The sequence below is a fragment of the Abrus precatorius genome, unplaced genomic scaffold (assembly GCF_003935025.1).
Source record: "Abrus precatorius isolate BTA unplaced genomic scaffold, Abrus_2018 Scaffold7, whole genome shotgun sequence".
NCBI lineage: Eukaryota > Viridiplantae > Streptophyta > Magnoliopsida > Fabales > Fabaceae > Abrus > Abrus precatorius.
Genome location: NW_020874417.1, coordinates 5403615 through 5427121, shown reverse-complemented (window position 1 = coordinate 5427121; position 23507 = coordinate 5403615). Strand labels below are relative to the sequence as shown.

Here is a 23507-nt window from a genome sequence, read left to right as displayed (position 1 = left end):
CTTGTGCAGCTCTTATGAGATTTTCTCACGGTTAATTCTGTTTGTTTTTTGTGATCTTCTTGGTAGGACTAATATTCAAATTTACGTATAACAATCTGTTTAATTTTGTTGAAAAGAAAAAGAAAAATAGAGTCTCAAAGCTTATTCGAGCATTAGTGTATATATATATATATATATTTGTTTATTTCATTAATACGTTCTTTTCATCGTTCTTGTGCCCAAAGATGTCAAGTTTTTTTTGTTACAGCAAAAGATGTCATTTGCATTGCCGGTTTGTTGCGTCATTTATATTTAAACAGTTTTTAAATGATATTTTATTTGATAAAAAAATATTATATGTCGATAGTATTTAAATAACTTTTACATTGTTTGATTAAATGCATTAAATAAATATATTATAACAAAAAATTTTGTTAATATTACATCATAATTTTATATCTTTTTTAGGGGCATATTATTTATATAAGACAAAATATATATATTTATTTATCTTTATTTTCTTTTATATTTTTCTTATGTCAAACAACTTAAAATATACTTATTCTTGTATAGTTTCTTTCTATTTGTACCCTTTCTTTCTCAAATCAAATAGATTGTAGGAAAGGGTTGAGATACAAATTTCAAGCTGCAACATTATTTGTGTTGGTCTTAGTTAATAAAAAAAAATATTTGATCAATCGTCAATAGACTTTGAGTGAGAGATATAACTATCTTTGTGATTTTAATTCAAATGTTGTTGCTTCTCTTTGCATAGTTTATCGGCGTTTCTTGGGCTTTAATTAAAAAGATAAATCCTTTTCCTTGTAAAAAAGAAAAAGAGAGACGTAATTAAAATGCAAGAAACCTCCATTAAATATAAATTAGTAATAGGAAACTCTTGTAACTTTAAACTCAACAACTCGATTCCTTGCTTTAACTTAGCAAACCATGCATACCGACACCTTCTTGATATTCGTACAAGATGAATGTTACTGTAATTGCTTGCTGTTGCTCTTCGAATGTGTTATGTTTGCTCCTTCTTAATCTCAATCTTGAAGCCACGAGAGAGAGAGAAACGGGTGAGTACATCTAAAATGTACTTCGATGCTTAATTTAGTGGGTATATGAAGGATGAGATCATAAAGGATAGATCGTCTTTCCTCTTGGGTTCCTTATGGTCACAACTCTATTGTCCTATAGCAATCATACATAACTGTTCAATGTAGGATCCTGTCAGATCATGAAGGCTAATTCTCTATTAGTAAGGAAACCTGTTAATTCTTCCATAAGTTAGGTGTTAGGTTATATATATATATATATATATATATATATATATATATATATATATATATATATATATATATATATGCGTGTGTGTGTTTAAAAAAAGTAATATATTATTCGTCTCTAGTTTACTATTTTTACGATATTTTTACCTATAATATAATTTTTTTATGAAGGTATGATAAAAAAAAGGTACAAATTTATAATACCTTGAAATTTTAAAATAACATATAAATAAAAAAATCCGTCAAAAGTAGCAAAAGAAATAGAGACAGTATTTATAGTACTTAAAAAAAACACCTTTTGATTTGCGTATTTTTTTCACGTAAAACTAAAATTTATTAAAAATTATTAATACTTACAATTTAGTTTGATTTAATCCTTATTACAGACTTCAGGACTTTTAGAGATGAAATGGATAATTTGATTTTTGAAAGACGTTTCAACATTGATAGTATAAATGTTAAAAGTGTCATTTCATTTATTAAGGTTAATTAAAAAATCAGCAATATAATTTTTTAATTAGTTATCAGTAACTTAGATGTTGAAAGGAAAAAAAAATTCTTAGGATGTTTTTAATTAAACAATATGCTGACAAACTTAGATGCCTGTTTACTCAGTAGAAGAAATCTACAATTTTTTTACATTTTTTTCTTTTATGTTTTATGATGTAAATGGGTCGATCAATACATCATAGTTTAATTTTTATAAAAATTATTAACGTCAATTTTTAAAATTAAGTTAATAATAATAATAGTAAAGTTTTATTAAAAATATTTATTATACTTTTACAATTTTTTTTTTTAAAAGAAGCACATTTATGATAAATATATTACTATTTCTAAATAAATCTTAAAAATTAACAAAACTCATTTTTATTATATACGGGTGTAGTTTAAAACATAAAAACAGTACTTTAATTTACTAATTAATCTCTGATACGTGAAATGACAAAGAAGCGTATGGTTTTAATCTTCTTCTTTCACGAACATAACGAGTGAATGAATTAGTAGGTTCTCTTTACGTGTGTGTTTCATTGAAGATTGAGTACAAGAAATAGTTGGCGATTAATGAAGGAGTGATTGGTTGGTGGACGTTCAAGTTGTCTCCGTTTTGGGATTCATTGTTTTGATCAATGATCATATCCATTATAGCAACCAAAGGTGCAGGAAATTAGGTTCATGATGACCACAATCCACAGGACTGCACCCACGTCTTTTATCTGCTTGGAATTGAGGTGTTTTTACTTTTTAGATTAAAAAAAAAAATTAAGTTCACTGTCAAGATCATGTTAGTATTATGGAATTGAAGCCATTCAAATTTGAGTTCATCTTGTACCAGTGGAAAACACGTGTCAAGAAAAAGAATAGAAGAACCATGTACTTGATCCATAGATTCTTTGCAAAATCCGTGTTTCTAGGGGAAAATTTTGCATTTTCTTTGCCTTTTGAAAATGTGCCCAAAAAAATGTGTAAAAATTATATATTTAAATTTTTTTATTAAGAATATAATGAAATAATTTTTTGTTTTAATTATAAAAATTATAAAATAATTTTAAGATATATTAGTTACTACTTTTTATATTATTTTTTTGTTATTAAATATATATTTATTAGGCAACAATACCATTTAATATACAAGTCACGAACTATACTATTTAATATAATAAATATTTTTAAAATAAAAATATATAAAATATAATTAATTTAATTACTTTCTTTTAATTTTAATAATTTAATCTTTTATTTTATATGAGAGAGACCGGAAGGAAGGAGTATCTTTAAACCTCCTGTCTATATAAATTTCAATAAAATTATAAGAACAATACCTTAGTCTAAACTCTTAGTTAATCGGTTTTATTAATGACTACTCAAAAGCTGATTTTAAAATAGCACAAAAAAAGAAGAAGCTGATTTTAAATTCTTAAAAGTATTTTTAATAATATTTATTATATTTTAATTTAATAAATATATTTTTAAAATTTATCGATTTTAATAATTTGAAATTACTTTTAAGAGTTAATTTTAATATTTTCTTAATTTTTTATAAAGTTTTGTAATGTCGTATATGAAAAAAATGCCAAAATATAATATTTAAATATTTACATATGCGTTTATAAAGGTCTAACGGATTGAGGCCCTAACTAATTTTTTCATTCGGCTTCCAATAGCATTCATCGATTGTAGAATTACTTAAGTTTGATTTGGATAAGTTTCTATATAAATTTGATAGAAAAATAAAATAATATAAAAATAAATATATATTTTTTATAAGTTAAAAGTAATATACATTTTTTAATTTTTTGAAAATAATAAAAATTTAAAAAAATATAAGTTAATTTTAACTTATAAAAAAATTATTTATTTTTATTTAATTTTTAGCTTCCCATGATAGATTTATTTAAACTGAATTTTATTATAATTATTTTTTATAAGAACTTACGGCTTTTTAATAAAGTGAATTTGAGAATGAATGAATTGATTAATTAAATTCAATAATTGTAGTTAAAGAAGTTGAGCTCAAATGATTAATAGTGACAATTGAAACGTCATATGCGAGGAAGTTTGGTTAATTGACTTAATTATTTCTCATTTGTCTGAAAATCCACGTCTGTAACATCAAAGAAAAAAATTGGAAAATTAGTGACAAATTAATGACACATAACGCATCGCATAGAATATCACCTTGTTATACTTAAACCAAAAAAAAAGAAAAAGAAAGAAAGAGCATCGGATACTATATTCAGTATTTTAATATTTAAAATATGCTGTTATTTAATACAGGAAGGCAAATCTGAGATCGCCTAATTTTCAAGCGGGTGAGCGAAACGCGACAAATGACAATTCAAGTTATTAATTATTTCCATTGGAATAATTAAATTCCAATGATAGTGCCTCTTTTAGAAAATATTTATTTTAACACATGAAATAGTTCAAATTTTATTTATTTAAATTTATATTAATATTTTGTCTGTAAGAACATGAGGCCTTGTTTGTACAAAATAATCAGTGCCAGTGCTGAAACTGGAGCAGAAGAAAATAAACATTGTGCATCTTCCTCTTCTCTCTCTCTCTCTCTCTCTATACCTTTGAGCTTCCTCCATCACTTCCATGCTCGTCTAGGGTTTCTCTCTGTCTCACTTTGTGCTTCATCTTAATTGCTTTTTTTTTTTTCCTGTGCTGTGGATTCCATCCTTGAAGCGCCCTTGCCGTCAATGTGCTCCCGTTTCTTCGACTTGGATTGCTTGCAGGTGCGGTTTCGGTGTTTTCGATTGCACTCGGTGTGTGAATAGTTTCATTTGTGCTATCTCCGCGTTCTGCGCGTCGCTGATGAACGGTGCTTTATTTTTTTTTCACATTCTTATCCAATGCGTTGCTTTGTCTGAATCTGTTGACTGAGTTTTCTACCTTTTTCTTTTTGCGGTTACGGAACTTCACTTTGTAGAAGATGAAGCTGCTGCTTTATGGATAGTACAAACTGCATTTCATATATATATATATATATATATATATATATATATTCTGGTTTTTTTTCCCTGAAATTTTGTATCACCTTGCGCCGATTTTATTGAAAAAATTTGGATATAGCTGATTTGTTTGATTTAAAAATTTGATTTAATTTATCTATTTGAGTCACCTTCATTTCTGTGTGTGTGTTGGAGGAATGTCGATCCTTAAATTGGTTCACATTCCTTCCGGAACTTTTAAGTTAATTGGATGAAGTGGCAGGCGTGGTAACATGAACGATAACTGGAACTGGCTTACGATTATGGTTTGGCTTTCATCCGATCTGTTGGTTTTGCTGATTGGTGAAGTCTTTGAAAATTTAAATGATAAGAAAATAGTTCTGTTCCACTTCAAGCCTTCACTGCGTCCTGTTTTTAATTGGATGTTGGTTTTATATATAGCAGAATCAACAAGGGGAATTTCTGTGCTTGATATTAGTTAGATCCTGTGCTTAAATGCGTTTTAGAAATGTATTCGGCAGGCTATCGTGATCAAATGTTTAACTCAACTTTGAAAATTCTGTTATTTAGCTCTTAATTTGTCTCTAGTTACTCTTCTTTAGGTTTATTAAATAACTGAATAGTTAAAATTATTTTATTTTATGGGTTAGATTATCTTGCATTCTCTCATCTTTACAATGATTTCAGAGAGTACCAAACTGTTGAAAGGAAAAGAAAATAATTTTTGCAGTAAGTTACTGTTCCACGTACAATTTGATGTGTTCATTGTAGTTGACACTTGCCCTGCAAGTGAGTTGCTTATGGCATTACTGGTTTTGGATCTTCTCTTACAGTTTCGAATCTTTGGTCATGTCTTTTTTTTTGTTTTCATCGGATTTCTTTTTCTTTTTTCTTTTCTGCCAATCCGTGTCCTTTCATGTTTCTTATTACTATAATTTGCAATTTTTATATTTCCCCTTGGTTTGCTGATGCATTCAAATGTTGACCATTGCATCAGGGTTTCAATGTCACGTAGCTGGTAAAAATGTGGATATACCACTCAGACTACAAGGAACACATATCAAATTGATTTATTGAAAGAATGGTTTGGACTCTGAATGGGTTTCCTTGAGTTGTGAGTATATTGCATCTGATACACTCCGTGTGAAATAAAGTAGAACGGGCTTTTGCATTGACAGTTAAACAGTTTGTTACTTCTACCAAGATACCACCCCAAATTGAGTGGTTCAATTTATCTCTAATGGGTTCATTCTCTGGCACTTGTGAAATTGTTGAAGCAAGGGAAGACCTAAATAGAGAGAAAGATGCAGGGATATATCAGTCCAATTCTGGATCTAACATGACTGGGAAAAATGAGAGACTTTCTGTACTGAAACTGGGACACAAGGATAATCTTGATGAAGATATTAATAAGCTGTTTGAATCAATTACTCTTAAATCTTCATCAAGGGATTTGAGTTTCTTACAAGATGGTACAAGCCCTAAGATGAAAAGTGCATTGAAAAAGCCAATCACAGTGGGTGTTTCTCGTTCCCCACGAGTTGGAACTTCTGAGCCTGTGACTTTGAAGCAGGCATTAAGAGACCTATGTATATCTAAGGCATCAGAAATGGCAGCAATGAAAAGATTATCAAAGTCAACTGCTTCTCCGAGAATATCTGAGGTTGGGAAGATACAGACATTGTACAATTCAGTTGTAGCTGAGGGTAGAAGATCTGGACCTTCTAATGTTGAGAGGAAGGAGAGTACGATTGAAATATCTCTAGTGCCAGAAGAAAGCACATCACTTTCCTTGGATAGAATTTCCCACTCTCATCAAACTACTAAAAGCACATCACTGAGCCAAAATATTCAATCTTCCAAAATTGCTGTTGGAACTACACAAAATGATTCTGGGGCTTCATTGATGCAAAGTGACTTGGCTTGTTTGTCAAGTAAAGTTGGGGTTCCATCACAGCCATTGGAGCCTGCTCAAATAGAAAAACAAACATCTACATCTTCTCCATCTAGTTGTAAGGCCAATGGAAGTAAATTAGAGTTTCCTGAACCAGCAATTGATTCTTCCACTAAAAAATCAGCAAATAAAGCATCTGTGTCAAAGAATGGACGGAAAGGTAGGTTACAAACAGTATCTTCCTCATCTACTTCAGTGAATGGCAATAGAGTGTGCAAACTGTCACGCAATTCCCCCCGTACAGTCAAATCAGTTATCAAGAACAAGAATTTGGGTAAGAAGAAACCAAAGCAGGATTCAGTTTCTGCTTTTTTTGATCCTACATCCAATGAAGTAAATAGCAAGTCAGTTCCTGATACAACTCAACTTGTTTGTGAGAGATGTTGGTGTGCCATAGAAAACAACAAAGGTATTACACCGTTGGACTCTATTAGTCCTGGGGAAGGAATAAACTTGAGTAATGTGCACTCTGGCTCAGCTTCAGCTGACTGTAATAGCAGCAGAGTAGTTAGAAAAGTGAAAAAGAACACTATATTGAAAGAGCAAATTGAATTGTCACAAAGTTCAAAGAGTAGCCAAGGTGACTACAGTAGTAGTACAAGTACGAGTGATGAGAGTAATGTCAGTGGGTCTAGTTGTGGCAATAGGCCTCACATGTCAAAGGATTTTAGATGGGAAGCCATACGACATGCTCAAATGCAGCATGGAGTCTTGGGCTTGAGACACTTCAATCTTTTGAGGAAGCTAGGTTGTGGAGACATTGGGACTGTATATCTTGCTGAACTAATTGGCAAAAATTGTTTGTTTGCTATTAAGGTGATGGACAACGAATTTTTGGCAAGAAGGAAGAAGATGCCCAGAGCTCAAACTGAAAGAGAAATATTAAGGATGCTGGATCATCCTTTTCTTCCAACACTATATGCACAGTTTACATCAGATAATTTGTCATGTCTGGTTATGGAGTATTGTCCAGGTGGTGATCTGCATGTTCTACGGCAGAAACAACTTGGCAGAAGTTTTTCAGAGGCAGCAGCAAGGTACTTAACAAGAAAATCAGTCCAGTAAATATATTAGGATTTTCTTCAATATATGCTTTGTTACTGCATTATGCAAAAAATGATTCTGTGAATTTTAAAATGCTGCATTAAGGATATAAATATGGGCTGCTGTGGCTTGTATAACAATAAAATCTGTTTTTAACTTGTAAATCCTGAAGCTTTGAAATAGTTTGTTTCACTGTAATTGTGCTTCAGGATTACTTGGTTAAGTATACACTCACTCTTTATGGATAGGCATTTCTTTCCTATTATAAAATTGATCAGAATAGAAAAATTTAGACAATGAAATCCTGTCAGTGACACTGGTACTGATGGATGATGTTTTTTAAGGAAAATATATCATGTTACTGTTGCTGTCTCCCTGATTTGCTGTCATGCAGCTCATTTGTGTGAGTCATATTGCAATTGCAACCTTTTTTTTGTCCATGCTTCTGCCAAAAATGTACACTTCCACCTCTATTTACCTACTAAACAACTAGCATCTCAATAACACTGCACCCTGATTTTTTAATCCTTGCAGCATTCACTGCTAGCTAGTGCAATCTATTCTTTGTTTAGTATTGACAAGTAGGTTTATTCAATTATTAATTAAAATTTGGTAATAATTACTTCTTCCTGCACCATGGTGAAAGAGCGCTTTGGTAATTAGTTGTTATTGGAACTTCCATAAATACATCAACTATCAACTAGGCGTCTGCTTTCTGGTGTCAGTTTTTGCTGCCAACTTATAAATATATGTGGGTGGGTTTGGGCAGTGTCCATGAAGCATAGCACCAGGGTATGACATTGTTTTTGCAGAGTGCATTGGTTGCCCGTTGAAATGGTGAAATTACTTTTTGTTTTGTTGTCTGTTTTTTTCCCCAATGATACTTGATTACGTTAAATACAGGTCTAGTTTGGATAAACTTATCAATAAATACTTATAGGAGAAGAAAATATAGAGGTAAAATGAATTAAAAAAATTTCATAAGTTAAAATTAATTTATACACTTTAGCTTTTTTGGAAATTCTCTCGCTTACCTTATCTGAGGTGTATAATTTGATTTTAACTTTTAAGAGAAGCTTGATTTTATTTTACTTGTCTATATTCTTATATGCACTAATCAAGAAATTTATTCAAACTGGGTCATAGTATTTATATAGAAAGGTCTTATATGTGTAATGAAACCTGCATGAATTAAGGTCGATGAATAAATTTTCATTTTATTAAGAAGGATCAGAGTAGAAATTAGAAGTGTTTGTTTATTTTATGAACATGCTTATAGTCTAATGAAATATAACTTGCATCAACTATCAGTATCTTGATATTATTTATCATTATCCATTTTCTACAGAGATTTTTTTTTCTCACCATTTTGTTTTATTTAAAATCTGTATTTCTGTCTGCATATATATGAAACTTGTCAAAGTATTATTCCGCTGCCTTTCATGGAAAAGATTAAGATAATTAAAAAGAATTAGAACAAATAATTTAGTTTTAAAAAATACAATCTGTCAAAACTATTTGATTGAAATTATGTGCATTGCATAGGGGTGCCGTTAGGCTTGATTTTTAATAATCACCCTTATATATGCGTGCAATTTTTCACCAAATATATCGTACGAATTAAGGGGCAAATTGCTTTGTAGCTACCATAATTGAATGGGCTTTCTGATCAGCAATTTTGTTAGTTTAAGCCAACCTTGTTTACCACATGCAAACCAATACTGTAAATTGATTTTCTATTAACCAGAACCTTTGGACATGCAGGTTTTATGTTGCTGAAGTCCTTCTTGCTTTGGAGTACTTGCACATGCTTGGAGTGGTTTACCGTGATTTAAAACCTGAAAACATTCTTGTTCGAGAAGATGGCCACATTATGCTTACAGATTTTGACCTGTCTCTGAGGTGTGATGTTAGCCCAACGCTTCTGAAATCATCTTCCGATGTGGATCCTGCTAAGATTTCTGGTCCTTGTGCACAATCGAGTTGCATTGAACCATTCTGCATTGAACCATCCTGTCAAGTTCCATGTTTCAGCCCTAGATTCTTACCTCCTGCTGCAAGAACAAGGAAACTAAAAGCTGATCTTGCTACTCAGATCAGATCGTTGCCACAGCTTGTGGCTGAGCCCACGGATGCAAGATCAAATTCATTTGTTGGTACTCATGAATACTTGGCGCCTGAGATCATCAAAGGTGAGGGACATGGAGCTGCAGTTGACTGGTGGACATTTGGTGTTTTTCTTTATGAGCTTTTATATGGTAGAACACCCTTTAAAGGTTCTAATAATGAAGAAACACTAGCCAACGTGGTGTTGCAAAGTTTCAGATTCCCGGACACCCCATTCGTCAGTTTCCAAGCAAGGGATCTTATTCGAGGGTTGTTGGTTAAAGAACCTGAAAACCGGTTGGGTTCAGAGAAAGGAGCTGCAGAGATAAAACAGCATCCCTTCTTCGAGGGCCTTAATTGGGCCTTGATCCGTTGTGCTATCCCACCAGAACTTCCAGACTTTGAGTTTGGATTTTCAGAAATGACGTCGCAGTCACAGGGACAAGGCAGTAAATATTTGGGCTGTAGTGCAACAGGAGAGCAAGTGGAATTTGAGTTGTTTTAAAGAGTGCTCTTTGGTAAGAGTTGCATTCTTGTTACGTGTTCCCTTGTTTTCGGCTCCATGCTTCACCGGGTCGAGCTGCAACAACTATGTAAGCCTATGTTGTAAATTAGTTTCGATTATAACACGGTAAAATGTGCCTTCTGTGGTATAAAAAGTTCAGGTTACACGGTAACTTGATAAGTCGCAATTTAAAAGAAAATGAATTTAAGTAAATTTGTAGTGTACCGTAAACTCAACTCATAAATTTGTAAAAGTTTACTTCCTGAAAAAAATATTGAGAAAAAAAATTCAAATAGTTAAATTACAGAATACTCTAAGTCATAAAACAGGTTAAAATTATAGATATAGGATCAAATGATAAAATTTTAAGGTCATAATATACAAGTTGATGAAGTGAATAACTAAAAATTCTCAACAAAAGAAATAAATAAGTCAAGATCTTCAAATCTTCAAGCTTTCAACATTATCATTTCAATATTAGAATCTAGGACTAAGTTTTTCATGTCTTAGTTGGATTGTTTTGCATTTTCAACTTCTTTAACATTGTTATCTTTAGATTGTTGTGCAAATTAAGCAATATTTTTTACTACTAACTCATAAGTTATCTATTTATCATTATATTGAATATCATTAAAATAATTTTTTTAATGTTTAGTTTTTAACTTTGTGTTGTATATTACATAAACCAAGTCATTCATTTTTTTATGCAATTAATATCTTCTCGTTGTATAAACTTTTAAATAAATAATACAATGTCCAAAATTAGTTTATTAGTCAATATTTTAAACATAAAAAAGTTGAAAATTATATAAAATAATCATAACTTTATTCATCATTTCAAATGAACTTCAATTTTGCTCACGTCCAGAAAAATTATAAGTCAAATTAAAAATACAAATTGCAAATCTTTTTAATTATAGACATTCATTTAATTAGAAGTTCCACCATATTCGTGGCATAATCGTCTTATTTAACATTGCATCACCAAAATCAAATAGACCTTAAGTATAATGAAATTTAAGAAGTTATTATAAATCTTATTTCTCATAGTTAGGTGATCTACCATTCTTGCCAAATAATTATATAAATATTGTTTAACTTCAAAAACATCACCTCTAAATTCTAGGATCATAATTAAAAATTGAGATTGAGGTAACTAGTTATTTCACATTTCATCAATGATTTTTCATATTGGTTCATTAAAAGAAACTTTTAAATTGGAAAAAAAAAGTGAAAAGATAATAGTTGGATAATTGTTTTTTGATTTATTTATTTTTAATTTTAGATATTTTTATATCATAATTTTTTTATACTATACATAAATTTTGGTTATGTATCTAAAAAATCAAATAAAAAATTAACTTTACTCCTTAAATTAAATTTAAATAATTAAAGCATAAACATTAAAATAATTAGACGATTAAATCAATTGATCAAACAAGTGGTTAAAAAATTTGACCAAAATAAAATAAAATAAGAATCAATATAAAAGTTGGTTTAGATTGAACAAGTTATAAGAAATTAATTTTTTCTTTTTATTTATGTTTTGAAAATTTTAATTTTAAAAATTTAAATAAATAAAAAGTCATGTGATTTATACGTGTAAATCATTATTGTTTATTTATTTTTCTATTTGTTATCTTATAAAATATGTAATATAATTATTTTATATTAATTTAATTTTTATTAATTTTTTAAATTTATTGCTTAATATATTATATAATCTTAAAAATATATATTTCATTATTATTAGTTTTACTTAAATTTAATTAAGGGTGAACCAATCAACCATTAATTAATATTTTTATAAGCTTAACAACTATTTTAATTTTAAAAATAATAACATCAATATAATAAGTTTGTTGTAAATATCATATTTTTATATCTCAAATCTATTAAAGATTGTTACTGAAACAAAATATAAATTTTATTTATGTAAACTCAATTTAAAAACTTTAACTAATAAAATTTTAAATAATAATACAAATAAATTTAAATTCTCTTATTTATTATGTTTATAATTTTTAATTATTAAAGAAAATAATTCTTAAAATTTTCGATATATTTTAAAGATGATAAATATTCTTTAAAAATATTAATATGATTTTTATTTAATATTATTTTATAAAGTGGCAATAAGGTTATTAAAAAAACATAATATGATATGACAACACTAATAATAATTAGAGAAATAAATGAAATTCTATAAAAGCAAAGCCACTGAGCAGGCTGCAAGCAATTAGCAGCTTACGCTCCTTAGAGCAGTTTTTATTTTACCTTGATTTTTACTAGAAGTTTAGGACGCAGCAATGTCAGAAGCCACAAAAGCAAGGGTAGTTGTGTGCATAGGCGACATCCATGGCTACGTGACGAAGCTGAAAAATCTTTGGTCGAACATCGAAAAGAGCATCGACCCCTCCCAATTCGAAACCGCCACCATAATCTTCTTGGGCGATTACTGCGACAGAGGCCCAGACACTCGCCACGTCATCGATTTCCTCATCGCGTTGCCGTCCCTCTACCCCCGCCAGAAACACGTGTTCCTAGCCGGCAACCACGACCTCGCCTTCGCTGCCTTCCTCCGCCTCCTCCCTCCACCGCCGGACGGCTCCCCCTTCTCGGATGGATGGAAGGAGTACGAAGCGAGCGAGGAACGCGAAGGGTGGTACAAGGGAGAAGGGTATGAGAATATGTATCTGCAAGGTCGAAGGTGGAGTGGTATCATCAAGGTCAAGTTTAACACTGCTAAGGGATTGGACTATCAGGGTTCCATTTACGACGCTGAACCTACCTTTCTCTCCTATGGAGTTCCTCATGGTTCTCCTGGTTCGCTCTTCTTCCTTCCTTTACCTACTAAATTCCTTTTCTTTTCTTTTTTTCCCTTTTAATATTAATTTGATGATAAAGTAACAGTTTTGTTAATCTGAAACCTCATTTTAATTTTTATCTAAAAAATAATATTTATTTAATTTTTTTTATTATCGATATAATTAGCGTTTTTTCCCCCTAATAAATGCCGATATAATTAGTTTTTATAATTGAAATTTATTTACTTATGAAATAGTCCCCTGTTTAAAAATTTTACGGTCTTCATACGATATTTTGTTACATTTTAATTTTGTTGACTGCCATTATTCAAGATTAAAATATAAATTTTTTAAATATAAGAACTAATTTATAAATAAATATTAACTGTATTTTAACCTATTAATTAGAAACATTTAATAGAGTATAGTTGATGTGTTATAACTTATGGCTTGGACCATGGTGTTTGGATTTTGTTAACAATTATGTTACAATAAACTCTAGTTCGTGGTAAATCCTATGCATATCTGCGGTTGAAATTTGTAGTAGTTAATATAGTATTTTGGTTTGTATTTGCTGGTTGTTAACAGTGAACGTCTATATAAATTGGTCTAAGTATCAACTTGCTAGTAAGTTTAGCCTATCAAGTTGACAATTTATAATAACCTGTATGTATGTTTATAATTTTAAATTAGAACTATACTTTGACACACTTTCTGTTATATGTACATTTTTTAAAATGTCAATACTCAATACTTAGCTTTAAAGAGTGACTTATTTACAAGACAACTAAATTTACATTTTGGAAAATAAACGAGTAATGGAGTGTATATTCAAGAATGTGTGACAAAAAGTGTGTTGATGATATTCTTTTCAAATTTTAGTTGAATCTGGAACGCTACTTTTTTGTTAATCTTGGTATTTTGATGTGTTTAGGTTTTTGAATAGAAATGAGGAAAACGTTGAGGTGTTGGTAAAATTTGCTTGTTTTATGGATTCGGCCTTTCTGCTAGTTTAGTCAGTAACTTAGAATGTGTGATTAATATGATTATATGACTACAGGTTCTCTGTGAATGGCATAGTTGAATTAATTTTATATAGCATAGGGATTATTGGTGATACAAAATTATAAATGAATACAAATACTCTACAAGTTTGTTCTTGAAAATTGAGTGCTGTTAATTCCTGGACTGAAGGGGCAGTTCACTGCATGCAGATTTGGTTAAGGCAGTTCCTGATGAGCATAAGAAATTTCTTGCTGATTTGATTTGGGTCCATGAAGAGGTGGGGCTTCCTATCTTTGCCTCTTTGTATCAGTAGTCATAATGAATGAAATAGATTTACTAGGACGGCAATCCTTGTTTCTTTTGTGAGCTGATGTGAATCAAATGAACAACTGCTGAAAGTTCTCCGGTTCATGTTTTACTAGGATGATGTCTTTATCGACACTGATGGTGGAGTTAAATGCTGCAAGTTGATTGCTGTTCATGCTGGTTTGGTGAAAGGATCAGATGTGAAAGAGCAGTTAAAACTTTTGAAAGCTCGGGATACACGGGTGCCTAAGGTGGAGGCTCTAAGTGGGAGAAAGAGTGTGTGGGATATTCCTGAGGTGATAGCTTGCTACGTATTATTATTACTTTGTGTCTTTTTTATAAGAAATAAATGACTGATTTATCAAGACCAGTAAAAACAGTTACATGTTTTTTAATGGTCCTTCGGTTCATTAATACATCTTAAAATTGTACTAAGTATTTTCTAATTAAGACCAAAAAAAAAACTAGCATTTTTTTTCTATAGAAAGGACCAGAAAAAGTAGAATACTACTATAACATCATGAGTTTAAATAGGGACTAATTTCAGAAAGCATAAGTTTTTAGGGACTAAAAACATTATTGTCATTCTTGTTACTCTTGTAGATTCTTCAAATAAATTGGCTTGCTGTTTTATTGTAGGAACTAAGTGCGAGTCCAACCATCGTTGTAAGTGGTCACCATGCAAAACTCCATATAGAAGGCTTAAGGCTGGTCATTGATGAAAGTGGTGGATATTCTGATAAACCAGTGGCTGCAATTGTTCTTCCTACAAAGAAGATTATTCGTGATACAGAAACACAAGCATTAACAGAATAGTTTCATATTTGTGATAGTTTTGCCTGTATACGGTGTAGTCATGCTGTCAGAAACTATTTTGATCTCACCATGAGAGATATTAGGATGGTAATCCTTGTATTCTGATTTTCAATAAAGCATTGCACTATTCCCTTCATCAATGCTATGGATCTGAATCCCTCACCTTGAAGTGACAAGTGCAGTTTCAGTAACTATTTGAGTTTGACATGTTGGATAGTATCCACTTTGATGTACTAAATAAATAAGATCAACATCAATAGTGTAGTGAATCCCTTGCAGAAGCAAAAAAAATCAAATCAAACCGTGACTGTATGTTTGGTTAAATAGAAAGAAAATGAGGAATTAGAAAAAAAAAATTGAATTGGAGAGAAATCAAGATAGAAAATTTTGAAAATTTGTTTTTAAGAGTTAACTTTTATCTCTTTTTTCTTTTTTCTTTTCTGCTAAAGAAAAAAATGTATTGATATTTATTTAATTCTATTTTCTTTCTTATTCAAATGAAACATGAAGGTCAGTTTCTGGAATTAAGGTGACAACCTCATGATGGTATAGATGCTTTATCTCACTAGAAACAACTACGCAGCAACATTTACTTGTAATGCTCTATGTACAGCGTGTGGTAGCATGATAACGTCCAGCTATTGTACGTGTCTTACTTGGCAGTTATGTGCAAGAATATACAAGATTTCAAAGAAGTTTCTGAGGTGCTAAACTAAAAGAGTTGTAGCAATCGAAGCATTTTATGCTGTGCTAATAATGTATGGATTGGTTCCAAAAGAAAGACATGACCGTGCTAACATGCGCTAACCGCAAAATGATAGTACTCTTGACCTCTTTTCATTAATGGCATGCCCAGTTTGATAGTGATTTGACTCATCTGGAAGCACTAATCAACTCGTACATTATTCATAGATGTTTGTTTCCTATTCGTTATGAGGTGAACAAGTAGTAAATTTGGTTATTCCCTCAATTGGGAGGAATCAATCTATTCTCTATAATCAGATATCATGCCAAAGTTGAATGTGTATCTGTATTAGTCGACATACATGTCCTAGAAATCTCCAAATTCAGCCATAGGTTACCAAACAAAAAAAAGGGTCTTGTTAACTAGTGTTCTAAACAATTAGAAGTAGAAAGTTTTTATTGATTAGACAAAAAAATTATTTTAGTTCCTTAAACAATGTCTTCTCAACTGGGTAGCATTTGTCATAAAAAAAGCTCCCAAAGTACACCAACTCTGGGCACAAGTTCCCGAAGTACACAAACACTGCACTTGCCGTAGCTCCACATTCCCATTTCTTGGACGCGCACCCTCTCCATTGCCAGTGCACAATTTCAACGACACATGGTAGAATTGATTTTAATCTATTATATAATTTTTATTATATAATGACTATTATAAAATTATTATTTTTTATTAGATCTTAAATTAAGTTGTTCTCACAACACAATACATGATTCTCATACAATTAAGGGTTTAGAGAACATTAACCTAAATCTATTGTTTCTAGATATTATTTCTTTTTTTGATGTCGTTGATTCCTTATATTTTCTTCAACTTTTCCTTACTCGTGTACCATGAACTCATTCAGAAACAGTAAAAGTGAAAAATAGGGAATACCGTAACTCTCATTTAGTAACAACTCTTTAAAATATATGAAAGAAGAGGAGAAAGTTTCCTTATAACTGTATTTACAATTATACACTAATAACTCTATATTTTGTATTTAACCACCATCACATTAAATCATTAATTAGAGTCATGCTATAAGTTACATAGCCTACTATAATAAAATAATCTAATAATTTCTCTATCGAAGCAAATAACATGCCAACAAAACAATATCTCATAATTATGATGCGAGTGTATTTGTGCACAACATAAAGGCTAATGTTGCCACCCCTTGTGCCTCCCCTCTCTTACACTCTGTCCCCGTTATTACCTTTGTCACCAAATAAAAGAAGAAAATAATATGTGTGATATAAATTTAAAATTGGAAGGGCCAAGGTTAAGTATCTAATATTAGCAAGATTTTATATATAAAAAAGTATTTATTATACTTATTTTAAATGTTTAAACTCAAACTTAAAGACTATGTTATCAAAAACCTTTAAAATCCAGTACCAAAATTTACAAAATAATAATCATAAATTTAATTTTTAAACTTAGCTTATCAAAATAAGAATATTCATAAAGCAAAGATAAACTTAAATTTGTAAATTTATCTAACTTTAATTAACAGAAGTTAACTTCTATTTTTATCATATTTTTCTTTCGTTTTTCTATATCGTTTAACTAAATATACTGTAAATGAATCTATTATATGTGGTCGCTATGAGCACTAACGGGGCTCATTGTTGACCATTTATTTGTTTTGCCAATTAATCACCTGTCATCATACAAACTTTTTTATTCTTGAATACTCACGCCATTTGCATTTTTTTTCTTTTGTTTTGATAATTTGTTCTAAATCACTAACTCTATTATTTATTAATATAAAATTAATGTCACAATTGTTTTACATATAAGAGTGAGTATCCTCTCAGTTAAGGGATACAGAGATTTTATCTTTTTTATTTTATTTTTTTGTGTTTTGGTCGTGAAATGGTCGAACTGAATATTGTAGCCAAATACTGGTAAGTCCTTTTCTTGGTCCACTGAAATACACAGAAAGGCAACAGAAAGGGCCCAAAGTCTCTACTTGTATACGATTTTTGGGGTCCAGACTGAAGTAATATTTTGACCAAAACAAAAAGACAATTTTTTCTGCCTAAACAGAGCAACTTGTTAGCCCTATAAAACATATATTGGGGCCTGCAATAGAAGTGGTGATTGGCTGCTCTTTGAATTGTGTGTGGGTCAACTTATACTGATTTGTTGGTAATGTATTTCCTTGTTGTCAACAACATCAGGTCCAAAAGATTTTGATCAAAATACAAACCCATTGACACTTAAAAATTGGGTTCAACCTCACTGGGAATAATAACGTCAACAAAGCCTGAAATATTGAAATTAGTTGTCAAATTACCTGGTTTAATTTTTTTATTCAGTATTTAAAGTATTTCAAAAACAAAAAGTATGATTAATTAACTATTGGATAATAAAATATATAAATCCACTTTTTAAATAATATAACGAAATTATTTGAATATTGTTCTTTTATTTCAAGAAACTGCTTCCTGACATACTTTCGGCCTTTGGGCTTTGGTTTTAATTTGGGCACAGATATTCGTAGATCATGAGCTCCAATTAGTAATTTTATCATTGCTAAAAAAAGTTAATTTTATTAAATAAAATTAGCTAAAAGCACCAGTTAACTGTTAACAATTCTATCTAGCTTATCATCTATTTGTTTTATCTAGTATCTATTATTTTAAGTGCTGTTGTTACTGTGTACTAATTATATTAAAATTTTACCTTAATAAGTTGTAATATTAAATATAAATATTAAAAAAAATAAAACTTTAATTTCAATGCATGAACAGTGGCACATAAATTTTATCATTCAAGGAAAGCGACGTAACGTCAAGGCCAGTCGGCGAAGGCTTAAATTCTATCGAGCTCTCTCGTTGACTACAATTTATTGAAGATTAAGTCAAATTGAACTGAAAAAGAAGTAAAAGCAAATAAACTATTCCCCTTTTTAAAAGTTATTCTTAACTTTCGTAAAAGTTAAAGAAAGAAACAGGATATACTTAATTAGCAATTTAGCAAAATTCAATTCGTCAAAGGAAATTTCTTCTGCTATATCAAGAAACCAAGGACTAAAAATTAATATTAATATTAATATTACGTATAATTAATTTTTTTATTTTTTTATAGATGAAATTTAGACATCACATCTTAAGTATTCTTAGCATTATTTTTTATTTTGGAATAATATTTTAATTAAAACTAAAATCGTAATTCACAGTGTGATCCAGCTTGCCATAAACTAGAAAATGGCGTAACATAACATGAATTACTCAATCTGAGACAAATTTTCATTATGCATACAAACAATAATAACAAGTTGCGTTGATGATTGTCAGTTGTAAAGGATCTTGTCTGGTAATTAGGCTCCATGAAGAAGCCTCCACGATGTTTACTTCAATTATTCCTCACACAAAGCTCAACATAGGATTCGACCATAATCCCTATTTATATATTCATCTTTGCGTAGAAAATCTACAAAGCCAAGTGCATGTTTATTTTTTAGGCTTCAACCAAACGACGGTGTATACAAACACTCGAAATATTCAGTATGGTGCAACATGCCGATGCGACATGGCTCATAAGTTATTGTATGCTCCAAATACTTGTTATTTGTAAATAAAATCCCACATGAATTTGCATATATGTGGAGAATCTACACACCTCGTTTCCATGTCTTGAGGTTGATTTGTCAGAAAATATATCCACAACAATTTCAAGACTACATAAAGAGAACTTAGCGTCGTTTTCACAATATAAAAAGCCTACGAGATGATTTTGTGTGCACTTCTGTCTTCCTAAATGCTTTTAAAAAATATGTAGAAAGATTTTCGTGTCTGCTTCGAGAGTGACCTAATTTCGATGTATCATATATAAGCTGTCGTATTCGTCCTTTGTACCATTCCAAGTCTCCAAGTGTAGTTGAATAAAATGTTTGACCAAAGCCTATAAAAAACCCATCATTTCCCATTCTTCCACGCATAGGTAATAGCCTTAAATAGGACAAATTCTAACTTAAAAAAACCATTTAAAATTAATTTTAAATCATTGGAGCAAATTACTCTATGTTCTATATATGTAATGTTTTCGTTAAACAATACAATTTTCAAGTGCATAATAAAGTTTAGTCTTCACAAATCCTTTGTAAAAGCACATCTTAGTTATAACAACATCATGAAATATTTTCATCACTGTGACATTTACTGATTTACCACAAGTCTACTAAAACCGGTGAAAAATATATCATAATAAATACAAATCTTGTTTTCTTCTGCAACATACTATATATCACACTAACAATAACTTCTGTGAAAAACTTTGATCACATTTTTAATTTAAAGGAGAATATGGAAAGTATTTAATTTTTGGGTCAACGACAGAAAAGTTTGATGAGGGCAGTGTGTGCATGCATTGCACCTGAGGAGGGAGAGAGGAATCCTATGTAGTGACGAGGATGTGCCACGTCATGGTTGAGGGGACAAACATGAGAACGGCTCTGACACGTGTACGTGGTCCATTCCTTAATGCACACGTGGGAAATGTACGCTCTGCATTGGCTGCATTATGTGGGGGTACACCGAATGACGGTGCATTCATTACACACTGTCTTCTCTGCTTTGTCGTTTTATTAACCTTCTTGCTTCAGTAGGACCCACCTGCATTATATGTAAAACTTTTTATAATTTATTTGTTTATATTTTTAAAAATAATTTCATTAATTTCAATTTTATAATTAAATTTAAGTATTTGATATAATTTTTTTGTTTGACAAAAGTTATTACATTAAAAATAAAATTGCAATAACTACCTTTTAATAATTTTTTAAATATTTAAACTCAATAATAACTTTTAAAGTTAACAAAATTATTTTTAAATATAAAGAAAAAGTCACTTTTAAATGTTCCTTAAAGTAATACGTAAGTCATTTTCTGTAACGCTCTTTTATGGCTCGTATACTTGGTCCATTTTCTGTAATTTGTACCATGATTATGTATTTTTACCTATCAATTCAATCGCACCATTAGAATGAAATATATCGTTTATATACTTTTTTTGTAAAATCATTTTTTAATATATTAATTATTTTATTTCGATTTTTAATTTTTTATTAAAAATTATAAAGTTCTGCGTGGGCGTACGTATTAATTCATACTAATTAATATATCAATCTGATCATATTCAATGATTATGGTTAAGAATTTACTTTCACTTCAGTGCTTGGTCATATTTCTTACCATTATTTTTATGAGATATTTTCTATAACTATTTCTTAAACCTTTTTTTCTTCACGAATACACTGGAAAAAATATATATTCTTTTATAATGCAAACGTGTTCGTATTGTTTGTTGCTTCGATTTTAACAAATATGCTATCAGTTAATTCCGTAAAAAGTTATTTCGAAAAGTCAAATTTAAATTATTAAAATCTTATCCAAATACACGGTTAATTACTCGCTTTCACTTCAACAGTTTATGAAGAAAATTATTTTGTTTTCTTCTTCTCTTTAAATGTCGGTGTTTGAAAGTAGTGCTTGCTGGCTTGTAAGTCACATTATCCTAATTCCTAGCTCCAAAATCATTTTAAGTTCTAACATATACAAATGTCGCTTAGACCTACCATCTGAAGTTAATTCGAACAAAATAATTAATAAGTGCTACTTTGTTTGTTAGCTATATAAAAGTTTCGGGGGTAAGAAATTGCCATAATTATTAATAATTGTCCTTTGTCATAAATGATGTGAAGAATCACATACATGCTTGTTTTTTCCATTTAAAAGTGGGATGGAGTCGATTCAGAGCTGTTAATCAACCACAGAAAGAGGAAAACTATGGAAGTAAAGCTAGGTAAGGTTTTGTTCTATTCCTCCCTATGAAGGTTACTAAAATTTTTAGATAAAGATGAATCCAGATATCAATTTTTTAAATTTAACAATGTAAAATTTTAAAATATTTAATAAGGAATTTTATAGAATAAATCTTTACTCGTTTTCAATTTGATACAAGAAACCTTTATAAGAAGGAAATTATCGACATTGTGAAATCACTATCTATCCAGGGATGCAAGTAAACGAATTAGGGAAAATTCAAGTAATTATCAATATTTTATCGCTATATTTGAACTTATATATAAGTATGATTATGATTCAGTTTGAAAAAATTTATGAATAATATTTATAAAAGTAAATAAATTAAGTGATAAAATGAATTAAATTTCTTTCGTAAATTAAAATTAGTTTATATTTTTTTATGTTTTAGAATTTTTTTTAACTTCTCTAAAACTTAAGAATATAAATTATTTTAAATCTATGAAAAAATTGATTTTATATTAATTTTTTCTAGTTCAATAAAAATTTATCTAAACTAGACCAATAAAATTTATGAAATGTGCTGAAAACTTTAAAAAAATTATAAACGACTTTCATATATATATTAATAACTTTATTTTTTTCAAATATGTTCCCTCTAAAAAAATAAGAATAAATAGTAGTTAGCAAATACTGTTTTGATGAGAATCAGTGAATTATATACTAAAATTTTTGATTTACCAACCTGCAAGAATAAGCAAACGCCTAACTTTCATTTGCATTTTATTATGATTTCAGTGTTTTGATAATTGATATTGTGAAGAACTTTCAAATTGTCTCTTTGATTTCAGACCAGAGATGAAATAGCTATGCAGAGGGATCGATGTTTTCAAGTGACTGCAATGGGATTTTAAATATGATCAAAACTCATTTTTCACGACAACAAATTTTTCGTCTATCTCTTTTTATTATGTCATGCATCTAATCACCCATTTCATCCTTCTTTTTCTGTTTTTTCTATAAATAAAATAAAAAATTCACAAATTTATTTATTATATTTAAAGTAATGAGTATTTTTTATAATAAAACAATATACTTTTATCCGCTTATCTTCAGATGTAAGAAGTGTAATTAACATTTTTTTTAATAGTAATTACTTGATTGGCCTTACACTTTTTTACTACTAAGTTTAGTTCAATTTCATAAAGACAAAGGAAGGCGATTTAATAAACAGTAAACTCATCCTAAATTTAATAATGCATATATACTTACCGATAGAATATGATCTCATAACGCAAGTATAGAAAATGAGGGGGTAATTTATTATAACTTAAGGGGAACCTCTTTGGACAATAACATGCATTACACTGCAAAGCACAAATAACAAGTTATTATATGCATTCTCATTAATTGTCATGAAGTTCATACAATATGAGAAATTTTGTATTTTTCTTTTACGGGACATATTGGACTATGGGGCTAATTAATGTTGAACAGCATGTGGGATCGCACCCCCAGCTGCCACATTGCTGATTCTTGGACAATATAGACTAAATCATCATCAATATATCATTTTTTGTGTTTGATGGTGGCGTAATTTGGTGTGGCTAGTATGATTTTTTGAGTAAATTACGTGTTCTTAGGAAGAAATATGTTGAGTTAAATTACTTAAGAAATTATAGAAAATTACTTTAGCTATTAGGAGTTTTAGAATTTATGACAACTAGAAACAGCTTT

The 23507-nt window shown here is 29.9% G+C and overlaps 2 protein-coding genes across 3 annotated transcripts; both read left to right on the top strand.

Moving 5' to 3' along the window:
- The first annotated feature begins 4253 nt into the window (after nucleotides 1-4253).
- Nucleotides 4254-10614, top strand: LOC113871959 (serine/threonine-protein kinase KIPK2-like). 2 transcript variants are annotated; one of them, XM_027509057.1, is made up of 3 exons: nucleotides 4254-4599; nucleotides 5727-7720; nucleotides 9492-10520. In XM_027509057.1, the coding sequence occupies exons 2-3, from the start codon at nucleotides 5970-5972 to the stop codon at nucleotides 10336-10338; spliced, it is 2598 nt and encodes an 865-aa protein (XP_027364858.1). In that variant the 5' UTR covers nucleotides 4254-4599; nucleotides 5727-5969; the 3' UTR covers nucleotides 10339-10520. The 2 variants fall into 2 exon arrangements, with proteins under 2 accessions (XP_027364858.1, XP_027364857.1); XM_027509056.1 differs by having other exon boundaries at nucleotides 4255-4513; nucleotides 9492-10614.
- Nucleotides 10615-12560: 1946 nt separating this feature from the next.
- LOC113873105 lies at nucleotides 12561-15534 on the top strand. The gene is made up of 4 exons (XM_027511084.1): nucleotides 12561-13164; nucleotides 14360-14427; nucleotides 14573-14752; nucleotides 15096-15534. Exons 1-4 carry the CDS (start codon nucleotides 12648-12650, stop codon nucleotides 15270-15272), a joined length of 942 nt encoding a protein of 313 aa, XP_027366885.1. The 5' UTR covers nucleotides 12561-12647; the 3' UTR covers nucleotides 15273-15534.
- Nucleotides 15535-23507: the final 7973 nt, after the last annotated feature.

Coding starts and splice junctions, on each gene's coding strand:
- LOC113873105 (XM_027511084.1), top strand. CDS start 12,648: ATGTCAGAAGCCACAAAAGCAAGGGTAGTTGTGTGCATAGGCGACATC. Junction 13,165..14,359: donor AGTTCCTCATGGTTCTCCTG/GTTCGCTCTTCT, acceptor CACTGCATGCAG/ATTTGGTTAAGGCAGTTCCT. Junction 14,753..15,095: donor GTGTGTGGGATATTCCTGAG/GTGATAGCTTGC, acceptor GTTTTATTGTAG/GAACTAAGTGCGAGTCCAAC.
- LOC113871959 (XM_027509056.1), top strand. CDS start 5,970: ATGGGTTCATTCTCTGGCACTTGTGAAATTGTTGAAGCAAGGGAAGAC. Junction 7,721..9,491: donor TTTTCAGAGGCAGCAGCAAG/GTACTTAACAAG, acceptor TTGGACATGCAG/GTTTTATGTTGCTGAAGTCC.